Source organism: Fragaria vesca, linkage group LG4, assembly GCF_000184155.1.
Source record: "Fragaria vesca subsp. vesca linkage group LG4, FraVesHawaii_1.0, whole genome shotgun sequence".
Taxonomy (NCBI): Eukaryota; Viridiplantae; Streptophyta; class Magnoliopsida; order Rosales; family Rosaceae; genus Fragaria; species Fragaria vesca.
The window spans coordinates 14,211,391-14,225,287 of NC_020494.1; the positions used below are offsets into that span (position 1 = coordinate 14,211,391).

A 13,897-nucleotide genomic window follows, 5' to 3' on the forward strand; every position below is an offset into this window, starting at 1 on the left:
CAAATCGCAGTAGAGCCAAAGCAAGATCTGAAGATACAAACGAAAGCACAATTAGAAATGAGTGCGGAAGCATGAATATCACAGGTCCTGGATCTATGGACGCTCTGATACCATGATAGCCATGGCATCAGAGATGAGCTAGGGCTTGAAGAAAAGAGAATAGAGTTTGAGAGAGAAACGAACAGAGAGGAAAATCTCAGAAATGAAAAATGCTTCAATACAGAAAGCTTGGTTACAAAGCAAAGTGTCTTCAGCTATTATACAAGAAAGGAGCTAACCAACTAACTAAAAAGAACAGCTGGATTTTGCTGTAATAAGAGCAACGTGACTCACACAGATTTGAGGCTTCTAGAATCTGTTAAAATTAACTAACAGCTAGGTCAACATATTTTTACAGTATAGTCAACAAAAGGTAAGGGCAACAGCAGAAATTTTTTGAATGCTCTTACAAGTAAAATGAGATCAGTGGTATTCGTTTAATATTAGCTATACACATTAAGATACTTTCTACTCCTCTGTTGAAAAATATGATTTCTCCTAGTAATCTCAAATTCCCTATACATCCACACAAGGATCTCTATATACAGTATTTCATGTAACAGGTTCATGAATCTTTGATGGTCTTGTCACATATCTAAATCGGTATCCCAGTTTCCCAAATACGTACTCTAGCCTGTTTGAACAGAAAAAATGAAAGTCTATAAAACCCTCACATATTCTCTAGCTGCATATGTGTCTCTCTCTTTTGCCGGATAAACCCTAGAAGCATCTCGGCTGTGTCTCTCTTTCCCCCCCCCCCAAAATTCCGTCACCAAAACAGCTTTAGTTTAGGTTTTTCTTCTCCTTGCCCCATGCGCAAGTCTTGTGCATCCCTTGGAGTTCTTCGTTGTTTCTCTTTTCAAAGTGTAATCTTAACTTCAACTCATGTGTTTGGTTTCTTTTCCATATAATAGTAGTAGACTCTTTGATCTTTTGTTGGTTTTTTTGTTTTGTTTTTTTTTGTTTTGTTTGATCTTTTGTTGTTTTGGAATCGGTTTTTGATGGAGATTGATAACATGTTTTGAGTAATTTATGTGTTCGTGTGTTTGTGTTATCGAATGATGTTCTAGTAATTAATCTTAAAGCATGCTTGTTTGAGTTTGTATACCTAAGGGTTGTGTGTGATTATTTATATATATGCTTATAACTTGTCTTTGGACTGCGTTGGTTAACATAAGTAAAATGGGTAGAAACAATCTTTAGGTAGCGCATGTTAATATGGGGTATTATTGGGCTCCGTTGGCGCTATACTTTTGTATTGATATGTTCGACTCTCTTTCTTCGTGCTTAATGATTCGTGTGAAACTTGACTGCGTTGGTTGTTTATGCATGAAATATTCTTCGTATTTGGGCTGCGTCGGCTAATACTTAGAAGAGTTGAGAAGAATTTAAGTAATTACTGGGTTACGTTGACTGTTCTTATTTAAGAGTTGATTCAAACATTAAACTTGCATGATTTTGGGTTATCGGATTGAGATAACGCAATTGCATGTTCATATGAAACTGAGCTTGAATCTTGTGTGTGCAAAAGAGATATCACATGTATATGTTTCTGTTTCTTTTTAGTTAAGGATTTTCATCACTTTTATGTCCTCTGTTTTATTTTATTTTATTTTCATATAAAACGATCTCTGAATTCCCTGAAATTTTGTACGGTTGTTCCTCTGTGTGTCTAGCAAATCTCTATATATTTTCAGAATTTTCTGAGTAGTTTAGGTTAGGTTTTTAATTAGGTTTTCAACTGCTATTCGTTAGGAATAGTAGTTACTTTTGTAAATTGTTTTAAGTTTGTAATACTTGTCAATAATTGTTGTTATTTTCTAACGCTTTGTTTTGTAAGGTACTTTTGTAATACTTACACAATACTATTAACGATGCGGGTTTATTTGATGCGGGTTTAACCACCGGTCATTGTTGAAATTAATATTACACTTTGAAAAGAGAAACAACAAAGAACTTCAAGGGATGCACAAGACTTGCGCACGGTAAGGAGAAGAAAAACCTAAACTAAAGCTGTTCCATCATCAGGGCGTTCGTAACCGTCTTCCATGTTAATCATGAGAAGAAAAGGAGAGCTGATTATGGGCCAGCCCAATAAGCTGACCGTTACTTTCCATTTCCCATGCACAAGACTTGTATAGGGGTGGTCTCCATTCTCAAGTCTCTTGTTGCTTTTACACTTCCCAACGAAGCCTCACACTCTTGAAATTCTCCCTCCTCAAACCGCTCTCCGATTACCTTTGATACCACGGCGATTCATCAATGAAGAAGACAACGGAGCCACCACACGGACCCCAGCAGAAACAACACCGTTCATCATCAGAAGAAGAAACAGGGCTAGGGCACAACACTGTTCAGAAACCCTATCTTTTACAGTTGCCAGACAACACAATATTCGATATCCACTGCAGAATCCCAATCAAGACGCTGATCAAATGCAGGAGGGTATGCAATCCTTGGAGATCTTTGCTCTCAGATCCTCTGTTCACCAAAGGCCTATTCGCCAGAACACCAGCTTGCCATTTGGTCAGAGCCATGGGTAGGTACTATTTGCTCGACTTCAATGATGCTTCGACCCCAAACGGCGTCACAGCACTGCAAACAAGATTTCTTAATAGCAGCGACGGCTTCGTGGGATCATGCAATGGCTTCCTCTGTTTATACAACAAGGAGAGAAACCGTCTAGGTTTTTTCATTTCTAATCCCATCACCGGTGAGAGTCTAGCTCTTCCGAAAGCTATGAAGCCAAACGATCCTCCTCCCATTTACTGTGGGCCTTCTGCAGATGCCATCACTCATGAAAATTTGGCTTTTCTAGATTCTTTTCGTCCAAAGTCTGTTGAGGAACTTGTGTTTCAATCTTGTTCTGCATTTGGGTTTGGGTTTAGTCCAATAAGTGACGTTTATAAAGTAGTTGTCTTTACTAAATCAACGTTATTTGAAGTTAAGTCTCCTCGTGAGTTTCGGCTTAGTCGTGGACCTGAGAAGGTGACTGTTTTGACTGTTGGTTCTGGGAGCTGGAGACATATTGAGGACTCTGTTATGGGAGAATTTGACCATCAATCAGGAATTTTTCTTAATGGATATCTTCATTGGATCGGTAGAACTACACTGGTTGGGTCTCGTTTTATATATGCCTTTTGTATTGAAAGTGAGAGTTTCAAAGAGTTGCCACTACCACCTTGGACTGTTGATAGCAACAAAACTAGATGTAACCTTGGAGTCCTGAACGGTTGTCTCTCTATAATTGTTGATTTAGATTGTAATGTCAATGTCTGGGTGATGAAGGACTACGGTGTTAAGGAGTCTTGGGCCAAAGAACTTGACATTAGAGTGGAATATGGTGCAGCGTCTTGTTTATCTACTCAAGCTTTGAATTTTTCAAAAGAACGGCAAGTGTTGTTGTTACAGAATAGGTTGCAGGCGCATATTCCTGGAAGCAGGGGCTTTGTGGGGATTGAGGTCGATGGGATGAATTCTTCCATTGACGCTTCATGTCTCTATGTTCCAAGCTTTGTTTCGCTGAAAGTTGTCTTTGGGGATCAGAACTTGGAGGTAATATCTGCCAAACCCACCCTAATGTTTTGTCTTTCATTGTAATATTAAGCTCTTTTTCATGTGATGTGCAGCTTCCAAACTTATTTCTTATTACTGATATGTTTCTGGTGATTCTATAATTTCTATTTACTTCTGCTGCATATAGGCTGATAGTTATAAAGGTACCTATCTCTGCTAATATTAGTGTTTTATTTTTGATGTCTTTTCTTATTCTTTGGTGATTTCTGTTTGTATTCTGATAAGAGTGATAGTATCCATGCAATTGCCCTTATAGTCTGGAGACCCTAGAAATGAGGGCTAGAGAGTGTTTTTTGTTCTTTCTGTTCATTGTTATACTGTTATATGATAAGGCATATTATTCGTTTAGTGTTGCTTGTTTTGATGAAGCTTATTTCAGGGTTTTTTTTCTTCCATAATATAGAGTTCGAAATGATAATACAATGATTAGTTGTCGATCAGATCTGCTTGCTTGTTGTCAATGATTGTATTTGTATATGGTATTATGGTTTGAGCTGATGAATTTGGTTCCTTCATTTCTTGTATGCTTTCATGTGATAGATCTGTTATAGCCTTATAGGTCTCAATACAGTTTCTATTATTGGATTATGGATTCCTTGATGCTTGTGTTCTATTATTGTAGTTTTCAATATTGATGGTTCAAAACATTGCCTTTCTTACAAAATAAATCTGTTGAGCCTCATTGCTGTGAATTAAATTCATGAATCCCAAATAGTAATCTTATGCCTTACATAAATCTAGTAGTACACTATCACCCACAGCCTCAGCATTTATATAAGAGAAAAGAGGACCCAAGAAGGCACACACGACTCTTAATGACAAAGAAGAAGAGCAATATCAGGACATGTTAAGACACCATACCTTTTGCAATTGTAGCTGACATTCACTGTAAAATCTGAATCAATACACTCATCCCTTACAGGTGCGTATGCTAGTATTGAGGCCTTTTATGTTCAGACCCCAGATTCACCATAGACCTATTTTCCTAAACACCCACTTGCCATTTGGTGATAGCTTTAGGGTAGGTACTTCTTGCTCGACTTCAAACATGCCTCAAGCCTAAGCGTTGTTGCGGCACTGAATGTGACATTTCATAGAAGCAGAGAGGACATTATGTAAACCATCACTATTTTTACTTCAGTCTTTACCTCTCCCAAAATCTATCATGCAAGCTGATCCTCCTTCCATTTCTTGTAGGCCTTCTATTGATGCCATCACTTGTGTTGTCTTTTCTAGAATTTACTTGTCCAAAGTCGGTTAAGGAAAATTGTACATCAATCTTGTTGTGCATTTGGTGGTGGACCTCCGAAGGTGATGGTTTTGACTGTTGGTTCTGAGAGTTGGAGACATATTAGACCTTGTTATGTGCGATTTTGAGCACCAATAGGAATTTATCTTAATGGATGTCTTCATTGGAGGTCTACGCTCTCAGGGTTTTTGTATTATTTAGGTGTTTAACATCGAAAGTGAGTGTTTCTAACAGATACATTTACCTCCTTTGACTAAACGTCACCTTGGCTTTGTGAACGGTTTTCACCTTTCTATAACTGCTTCTTCAAGTTAAAATTTCAATGTTTAGGTGAAAAAGGATCTTCAAGGTAAGGAGTCCTGGAATAAAGAGCTTGACATTATATTGGATTTGCATTCAGGGTTTGGTTCTTCAACTCAAGTTTTGAATTCTACAAAGGAACGGCAGGTGTTGTTGTTACAGAATAGGTTGCAGGTTCATATTCCTGGAATAAGGGGCTTTGTGTGGTTTGTGGTTGATGGGATACCATCTTTTGATTGACGCATCTCATCACTTAAAGATGTCTTTGGGGGTCAAAATGTGAAGGCAATATAAGCAGTATTTCGTAACTCAAGCTCATACGTTCCATCCTTTTTGTTATAACTGATTTGTTTGTTGATTCTAATTACTTTGGCCTAATAGTGGCCGATAGTCCCTATTATTAATTTCTGTCCATTTTTTTTGGTTAGTCCCTTTCCTACTTGTTTGTATAGCAGATAGAGGTAAAGTGCTGTTAAAGGCAAGTCCAACGAGGAGACTCCAGTTACTTGCAAAAGAAAATGTTAAAAACAAAGTTGACTGCTGTTACCTTTTTTTTAGGACACTTGTTAATTTGTTCTTTTGGGCAATAGACTGTGTTTACTTTGAATTGCATTTTATTCTGTGATAGACTCATAATATCCAATTTCTCCTAAAGCCTGGTAGATCTGAAAAATTGAGGGTTAGAGAAGCTGGTGAGTTGCAACAACTAGCACCAAACGAGACAAAGCTCGGTATGACCGGCACTTCAGAAGACCAATCTGTCACAAGTCAACGAGTAAGTACTGTTGTATTTAAAACTATATATCTTAGAGCTCAATATCATTTAAATCAGTTAAGGTGATGAATGAGTTACTTGATTTCATTTCTTGTTGTAGGGGCAAGGTAATGTGAAAGCTAATGCAGTGGATCATGGGAATGCAGAAGCAGATCAACAAAATCTGCTATGTAAAGCTAGTGGATTGAATCAAGGGATTGTGCGATCTAAAGCTGCAGTAGTTGAACATAAACAACAGGTAATTAGTTAGGCTTTCTTAATTTAAGGGGTTACTTGGTTTTGTTTGTAATATATTTAAGGGATTTAAGGTTTATATATATGGATACTTTTCATATAGTGGCTTGATCGAAAGTATGATTTCTTGGAGTTTGCTTGGTTTGATAGAGCTCCATTTGGTTGTTTAATGATTATAAATGGAATATTTAATATGGTTTGCTCAACAATTAAAATGAGTGGTTCAATGAAAGAACTTAATGCTTCTATGGCTACTTTTCTTTTAGTGTTGGTTGAAATTTGAAAATATAATTTCTTAGGGTTGCTTGGTTAATTTGATAAAGTTCCTTTCAGTTCTTATGTTTATATGTGGAAACCTTTAAATTCGCACTATTTGATTAGTATAGTCAGGTCTACTTTGTTGTTTTTTAAGATTAAGTACATACTTTCAGCTGATGGATCTGGTCCATTGCTCGATTTTCATCGCAAGATGAAATAGGAATTGCTTGCATGCTTATTTTCTGTTATTTTTTGTTTTAGAGTGTTAATGATGGATCATGGATGGGTTACTAAATGATTCTGTCTGTCAAGTGTTAACAGGTGTTACTGTAACTCAAATTGATGAACCATTTATAGGTATTATGTCTTGGATAGATCTATCTAACCCTACTATGACACATTTTTTGAATTTATGTAGGCCATTAGAGTACCAAGCAAGGCAGAAACCACACATAGAGCTCGACCAATGCAAGACTCTGCATCATCATTATCATCCCTGCCAACACAGCCATCTGTTTCACAGCCATTAACTGGAAATCAGTTTATTCATCCCATAACCAAAGAAAGAAGACCAAGTTGCCTGTAAGGAGGAAGAAAGCTCCAGAAAAGAAGCTACTCTAGTATGGCTTTGTAGGTTAATATCAGTTTTATGAAGCTCTAGACATTTTCTTTGGTACAGGTTGTAACTGATCAGTTGTTTTAGAACTTCCATAACTGATCCAAGTGTTTTTAAACCTAGCGACTGTACCAATTATTTTGGCACTTTATCATTTGAATTAAACTCATCAGTCGGCAGTAGGCATTTTGTTATGTTGCAAGCTTGGGACTTGCTTGAATCATCAGTTACTTGATCACCGTTGGTAATGCAAGTTATTGGACTTTGATTCATCTTTGGTTAAATGCTGTGGTAAACATCAAAGTATATTGCATCTGTATATTCATTGCTTGAGTTTCTGATTTGCACATAACCGCTTTATGAATTTCCATAGGTTTCTAAATTCCAGAAAATGGCATTATGGACTTGTCTTTGGAATACAACCTGTTTGCAAGTTTTGATAGGTTGATATATAGCTGATACCATTTCCTATGCATCATATTTCTTGTTTCCTAATGATTAGCCGCACTAATCTCACTTCAAAACGAATTGAATCACATCTAAGTTAAAAAAAAAAAAAAAAAATATCGTGTCATTTTTTTTGTAAGTAAGAAGTTGTGAGTTCCACCTACGAAGTTATAATAGTTGTTTACTTAATAAGTGAGAAGATGTGAAATCCATACGTCCTAAATTGAAATCTACATATCATAGACAAAATTTAAGTTATCAAAAAAAAAAAAAACACGGTGAATTTCTATTTGAGGGTGTGTGGATTTCATGTCTAACCAAAAAAACAGTGTCCGTTTTTGTCTTCCGGACGACGCCGTTTCGACATCTAGACAATCATGTCGGCCCCAATTGCGTAGGCCAAAGTTTCAACTTGAATTGGTAAAAACTTGATCGACTCACGACTCAACGAAGGTGGGTTCTTTGCTTCTTTGGAATGTTTTTGTTTTCAGTTTTGTGGTTTTGGGGAATTGGGTTTATTTTTGGTCGCTGAGAAATAATTGTTCTTTTTTTGCTTTTGGTCTAATCAGGGAGCTAGCTGAGCTGTTGGTTTATGGTTTAAGGAATTGAGAGCTTGGCTAGAAGACCCAGAATCCCAAACACCCGAAAGAGCAAAGCAAGATATCAAGTTCTTCCAAGGTGTGATTCCTAACACAGACTTGACTCTGATTATGAATGTTTTTCATATTTTTTGTTTTATTTTCTGAAATCGATTAATATGGCTCAGAAACTGGTATGACTATATACAAATGTGTGAAAATTGTCTGGGGTGTTTGGTAACTGATAATCAATTGGAGTCTGAAATAGATGCCTAGTTACATTATGATTACAGAGAAGTGATAATCTTGGTTTAGAATGTTATGTTCTGGCAACTGTCAAATTTCCACTTTCAGTGTTTAACTGGGTCAATGTTTAACTAGGTAATGTTATATCAATGCTTTTATGTCTTGGTATGTGTTGGATATGGCATCTATTTGCTCTCAAGTTGTTCTCTAACCTTCGTTGCTGCTCAAGTTGTGTACCAATCTGCTTATATTTGAATTGTTTATGTTGGAGTATGGTGTTACTGTTGGGTTTGGATATGGATAAACTGTGATTTCTATTGCATAAATAGACAAGTTGTAGGCTAGATTTATGCTCTATGTGGATTATTATTGTCTTCAGTTTCTTATGTGGATTTACGAAGCAACTGAGAGTATATGGTAAAAATTCTCAGATAATTGCTGCATAATTATATTTCATCTGTTAATTGTTTGTATTAGGTTTTTTTTTTTTTTTTTTTTTTGTCTTAGTTGTATTAGGTTCCTTTTCCACTATAAACAACAGACTCCCAACGCTACTATTCCATTCAGTCTCTTCCTCTATTATCTCTATTTCCATCGTAGGACTTGTATGGAGTGTTAGATTCTGTTGTTTATGGGAATCATGATATTTGAGTTGCTCTTTGAAATTTCTAGCATTTGAATTTCTGGGTTAGTATTCATGCATGCTATTTTTGCTCAGCCTAAGGTTCTATCAATTTCTTTGTTGAATTTTAGGGGCAGTTTCTTGTTTAGTGGGGTTTTAGGGGCAATAATCACTCAAAACTCACCTTGAATTGGATAAAGAGGCGAAGTGCTGACTCTGTAACTATGGGATTAGAGGTCCAGATAGAGCCTGTTTTCGGCCAGCTCACGGTTGAGTGGGCTGTACTGGGCTCAACTGTGCCGCCGCGGCAGTTCTTGTTCCACCTTCATGCCCCGGATACTTTGCGCCTTGGAATTCATGTCACTGATTTCCATTCTAATACATGGGAGGCTGTACGGTCGGTTAGTCAGCTCGAGGACATGCAGGACAGCATTGGAGTAGGAGGCAGTTGGTCAGAGTTCATTGACTACCTTGTAAATTCCATAAAGTCTGAAGATACAAAGCTTGTTTTAGAGGGATGTTCAGACTCGGATGGTGCTGTGAATGCAAAGTTGGTTGCTCAGAAGTCTAAAGGAATGCCTAAAATTTCCATTGCTCTCACAAAGCTTGTGGGCTTGGCTGCTACTGAGGCTATTGCAAATTTCTCTCTTCGGCTATTCAAGGAGTTCAAAAGCATCAATGACTCTTTTGTAGAAGAACGTGAGCGGTCTATGCAATTATCCAAAGTGGTATCAGCAGAAAAGGAAAGAAATGAGAGCATCCAGAGCCAACTCGAGCAGTATACTAAGAGGCAAAAGATACAACGGATCGGTTCTTCAGACGTTAATGGTGCACAAAACTCTCCAGAAAAACAAACTGCTCGAGATACAAAATCAATTAAAGTTGTCAATCGGGTGGTGCCTGCATATCGCAGGGCAAAAGTACGTGGTGCTGTTCTGCAGGATATCGAAGATGAAACTTAGTAAAAGCTTGTCATTGACTTTCTTTTTCTTTCCTCCTATTTTGGTACAAAGCTTGTTAGTGACAATGGTGTTTGAGGTGGGATTCTGAATCTAGGTGTAGGGATTTTTTTGGTATTGAGTGTACTTAATAAATTTTGCTGTTAGCTTGATATAAAAGACATCAAGATTATTTTTGAGTTTCAGTCTTTAGTGAGTTTGTTAAGGCTGTATACATATCATGATCTGTTGGTGACATTTCCTACAGGTAGTACACAGATGTTTTACATGTATATCCATACAATAGAGTATCCAATTCCTGCAGGTAGAAAATTTATGTATTAATGGACCTCGGTTGTTTTTGTGGAAAAGCATACTTAGGCCTAGTTTGGTACAACTTCGCTTTTAAAAAAATAAATCAGCTTTTATCCGAACTTTTAGATTTTATAGTGTTTGGTAAATGAAAAAAAAACAGTTTTTTTTTTAAATTATATGTCACTGGCAACAGTTTTTAGAAGCAACCAGAAGGTTACTTTTCAAAGCAGCTGTCACTAAAAACATTAGAAATTAATAAATTTTATCTTGGCAACATTTTTAAAACTAATGTTATCAAACACAAAACTGTTTTAATTCACAGCTGATTATTTTTCAGTACAGCAGCAATAGTTTTTTTTTTTTAAATCATAACATACTATACCAAACTAGCTAATTAACCCTTAGGCCCTGTTTGGTATAGCTTCGCTTTAAAAAAAAAACAGCTTTTATCTAAACTTTTAAATTTTATAGTGTTTGTTAAATCAAAGAAAAGCAGCTTTTTTTATTTATTTTTTGAAAATTACAGGTAATTGGCAGCAGCAGCTTTTAGAAACAACCTGAAAGTTACTTTTAGAAGTAGCTGTCATAAAAACACTAGAAATTTATATATTTTGACTTTGCAGCAGTTTTAGAACTAATATTTACCAAACACGAAACCATTTTAATTTACAGTTGATTATTTTCACAGTACAGCAGATTCATATTTATTTTTAAAGTCACAGCAATACCAAACTAGCCCGTCAATAGCCTTAATCTGTTATGCTGGCTTGCTGTCATTAGGCATATGGGAGCTCTTACATGAGTTACATCTGCATGGTACATAACTAATGGACTTTTAGTGAGACTTCGTTTCAATCTGGCAATTCGCCTAGTCTGATTAATGTGGATTCAGTATGCCTTCATTTATACTTCATTTTTAACCTGGTTACTCATCTTGCGTAACCTTCACCGGGTGGCTCATCATCCTGTCTAACCTTTCCAAGAGCAATTTCACAAAGGTTATTTGAGTCCAGCCTGCATATATGTGGTTTGAAATTTGTCATGATGTCTTTGTATGGTGAAATTATAATGCTAATGTGTAGCAATAATTTGTTCAAGAAGATCGTAAAGGCTGTGATCTATTTCTGCTACTCTTCAACAGGCCAACCAGAACTTGGTCCCTCTATTTATATCTTTCACTGCGTTATATACAAGATCCAGTACGAAAAACCAATGAGCCCTTTGTGTTTTGGTCAATTTGTTCATCATCTTAAGAACAAAACCAAATTATCTGGACAAATCATGTATCCATATGTTTTCGTTTAAATCTGCTTGTCTGTCTTCGATCACGTCCTTTCTCATATATTTTTTTTGTCTCAAGGTTGCCAAAATCGTCATCTCAAACGTCATTTGTTATCCTCCCTAGTTCAGCCACAGTTCACTACTACCACTGTTACGTACTACTCTTTCGACTTGTACCTAGTGACATAACACTTCAGCGGTGGACTCGCAGTTTCTTCACATTGACAGATACCATGTCCTTAATCTTAAAGAAAACCATAAAACATGAAAATCGGTTCGGCACAGGGTGGAGTCCAAGAGTGCATTTCGTTACTTAGATATTAGTTTACTGTGGCTGCCTCACTTGCCTGCTCTGATGTAGCTTCACCAAGTGCTCATAGTGCAATCGTTCTTGGCCACTAATGGCTCTGTATGTTCTTGTTATTTTTTCTTGGCAAAATAACAACAAAAAACGAAAACACAAACAGAAACAAACAACTCGAGGGCTTGTCCAAGCATCAAAATAGCCAATCAGTGATGAGGACTCGACGGCCATGTTTTTATTTTTAAATCACCTAGCACTCATTAGCCGAGCGGCCTTGCATAAGAGTTTTTCCTATTTAAACACAAAAGAGATCATAAGACCAGAAATTAGCATTGCTTATCTTTTGTTTCCCAGCTGTTCAGTTCGCCACCACAAACATCATTCTATTTCTTGATATCCTTTCTCAACCTGCGCATGTCCCATTGTTTTGATCGAGTTTCACTAGTGCCGCTAGCTAACGAAGCTCACTAATCACTTGTATAGTAATGAGTAAGGACCTAATTATGTATACTTGCTCAAATTAACTCCAGCCGACGCGCTTCCGACCAGCAAGCACCACCATGGTTCAACATCGCTTCATTGTCATAGCTTATCCAGCTCAAGGACACATCAATCCCTCCCTCCAGTTAGCAAAGCGCCTCATCCGCACCACTGGTGCTCATGTCACGTTTGTCAACACCGTCTACGCCCATCGCCGCATGGCCAACAGCTTAACTATTCCTTGTCGCTTAACCTTTGCCCCCTTCTCCGATGGCTACGACGACGGGACTAAACCTGAAGACGATAGTGAGCATGTCCTTAGTGAGCTAAGGAGTCGCAGCTCGAAAGCGATCGTGGATCTTGTCAAAACTGGTGCGAACGAGGGCCACCCTTACACTTGCATAGTGTACACTTTACTTCTCTCTTGGGTCGGGGGAGTGGCCACTGAGCTTCATCTGCCAAGCGCTCTCGCTTGGATTCAGCCGGCCACAGTGTTCGACATATACTACTATTACTTCAATGGGTACAAAGATCTAATCAGGAACAATACCGGTGATGAAAACAATGACCCTTCCTTTGCCCTAGAACTACCAGGACTACCACTATTGTTGAAGAAGCGCGACCTTCCCTCCTTCATTCTGGCTTCAAATCCTTACAGTTCCGCTCTCCCATTGTTTGAAGATCAGTTCGAGAAACTTGGGAAACTAAGCAAGCCAATCATACTGGTCAACACGTTCAATGCACTAGAACCCGAGGCCTTACGAGCAATTGACAAGTACAACTTGATCGGAATCGGGCCTTTAATGCCATCTGCATTCTTGGACGGCAAGGATCCATCCGATAAATCATTTGGAGGCGATCTTATACAGAAGTCGAAGAATTCAGCGTACCTAGAATGGCTGAACTCAAAGCCAGTAGAGTCTGTCATCTACGTCTCATTTGGGAGCTTTTCCGTGCTGTCCAAGACTCAAATGGAAGAACTTGCAAAAGGGTTGCTGGATTATGGACGTCCGTTTCTGTGGGTGATTAGAGAAAACCAAAAGAATGGAGGAGGTAAGGAAGAAAAAGAAGAACAAGAACTGAGTTGTAGAGCGGAACTAGAAGAGCTTGGGAAGATAGTCCCGTGGTGTAGTCAGGTGGAGGTTCTGTCAAATCCTTCATTAGGGTGTTTTGTAACACATTGTGGCTGGAATTCAAGCATGGAGAGTTTGGTTTCTGGGGTACCGGTAGTGGCGTTTCCTCAGTGGACAGATCAATGCACTAATGCAAAATTGATAGAGGAGACGTGGAAGACAGGAATTAGGGTTGCGCCGAATGAGGAGGGTGTTGTTGTGGATGAGGAGCTGACGAGGTGCCTGGAGTTGGTCATGGGAGGTGAAGAGTTGAGAAGGAATGCTAAGAAATGGAAGGAGTTGGCGAGAGAGGCTGTGAGTGAAGGTGGTTCATCTGACAAAAATCTGAAGGCATTTCTCGAGGAGATTGAAAAAGGCTATGTGTGCTAGCCTAAAGCAACTAGATTGAATAGGGGCACGGAAAATGCGGTTACCGACCCAAACCACACCACAAAAAACAATACAGTAACCGCACCGAAATAAAGTGGTGTCGTTTTATGGTCAAACCGCACCGAATCGTTTTTCGG

General features: G+C 38.1%; 4 protein-coding genes across 5 annotated transcripts in view; 3 read left to right on the plus strand and 1 right to left on the minus strand.

The window, feature by feature from the left end:
* Positions 1 to 2,576, minus strand: part of LOC101305369 — a 5,968-nt gene extending 3,392 nt beyond the window's left edge. Inside the window, exon 1 of the mRNA XM_004298172.1 lies at positions 2,414 to 2,576. Within this exon, the coding sequence (XP_004298220.1) occupies positions 2,414 to 2,576 (163 nt within the window). The remainder of the gene's footprint in view (positions 1 to 2,413) is intronic.
* Positions 2,575 to 7,017, plus strand: LOC101305660. The gene is made up of 5 exons (XM_004298173.1): positions 2,575 to 3,594; positions 5,195 to 5,338; positions 5,793 to 5,939; positions 6,040 to 6,177; positions 6,850 to 7,017. The coding sequence occupies exons 1-5, from the start codon at positions 2,575 to 2,577 to the stop codon at positions 7,015 to 7,017; spliced, it is 1,617 nt and encodes a 538-aa protein (XP_004298221.1).
* A 907-nt stretch (positions 7,018 to 7,924) lies between these two features.
* On the plus strand, positions 7,925 to 10,142 carry LOC101299176. 2 transcript variants are annotated; one of them, XM_004297004.1, is made up of 3 exons: positions 7,925 to 7,947; positions 8,064 to 8,172; positions 9,072 to 10,142. In XM_004297004.1, the coding sequence occupies exon 3, from the start codon at positions 9,165 to 9,167 to the stop codon at positions 9,900 to 9,902; it is 738 nt and encodes a 245-aa protein (XP_004297052.1). In that variant the 5' UTR covers positions 7,925 to 7,947; positions 8,064 to 8,172; positions 9,072 to 9,164; the 3' UTR covers positions 9,903 to 10,142. The 2 variants fall into 2 exon arrangements, with proteins under 2 accessions (XP_004297052.1, XP_004297053.1); XM_004297005.1 differs by lacking the exon at positions 7,925 to 7,947 and having other exon boundaries at positions 8,096 to 8,172; positions 9,078 to 10,142.
* A 1,779-nt stretch (positions 10,143 to 11,921) lies between these two features.
* Positions 11,922 to 13,760, plus strand: LOC101305940 (UDP-glycosyltransferase 75D1-like). Its single transcript, XM_004298174.1, has one exon. It carries the CDS (start codon positions 12,339 to 12,341, stop codon positions 13,758 to 13,760), a length of 1,422 nt encoding a protein of 473 aa, XP_004298222.1. The 5' UTR covers positions 11,922 to 12,338.
* The last annotated feature ends 137 nt before the right edge of the window (positions 13,761 to 13,897 follow it).

Excerpts from the sequence above, each read along its gene's own strand:
- LOC101305940 (XM_004298174.1), top strand. The coding sequence starts at position 12,339 with ATGGTTCAACATCGCTTCATTGTCATAGCTTATCCAGCTCAAGGACAC.
- LOC101305660 (XM_004298173.1), top strand. The coding sequence starts at position 2,575 with ATGGGTAGGTACTATTTGCTCGACTTCAATGATGCTTCGACCCCAAAC. Across the intron at positions 3,595-5,194 it reads TTGGGGATCAGAACTTGGAG|GTGAAAAAGGATCTTCAAGG; the intron begins GTAATATCTGCC and ends TTCAATGTTTAG. Across the intron at positions 5,339-5,792 it reads TGTTACAGAATAGGTTGCAG|ACTCATAATATCCAATTTCT; the intron begins GTTCATATTCCT and ends ATTCTGTGATAG.
- LOC101299176 (XM_004297004.1), top strand. The coding sequence starts at position 9,165 with ATGGGATTAGAGGTCCAGATAGAGCCTGTTTTCGGCCAGCTCACGGTT.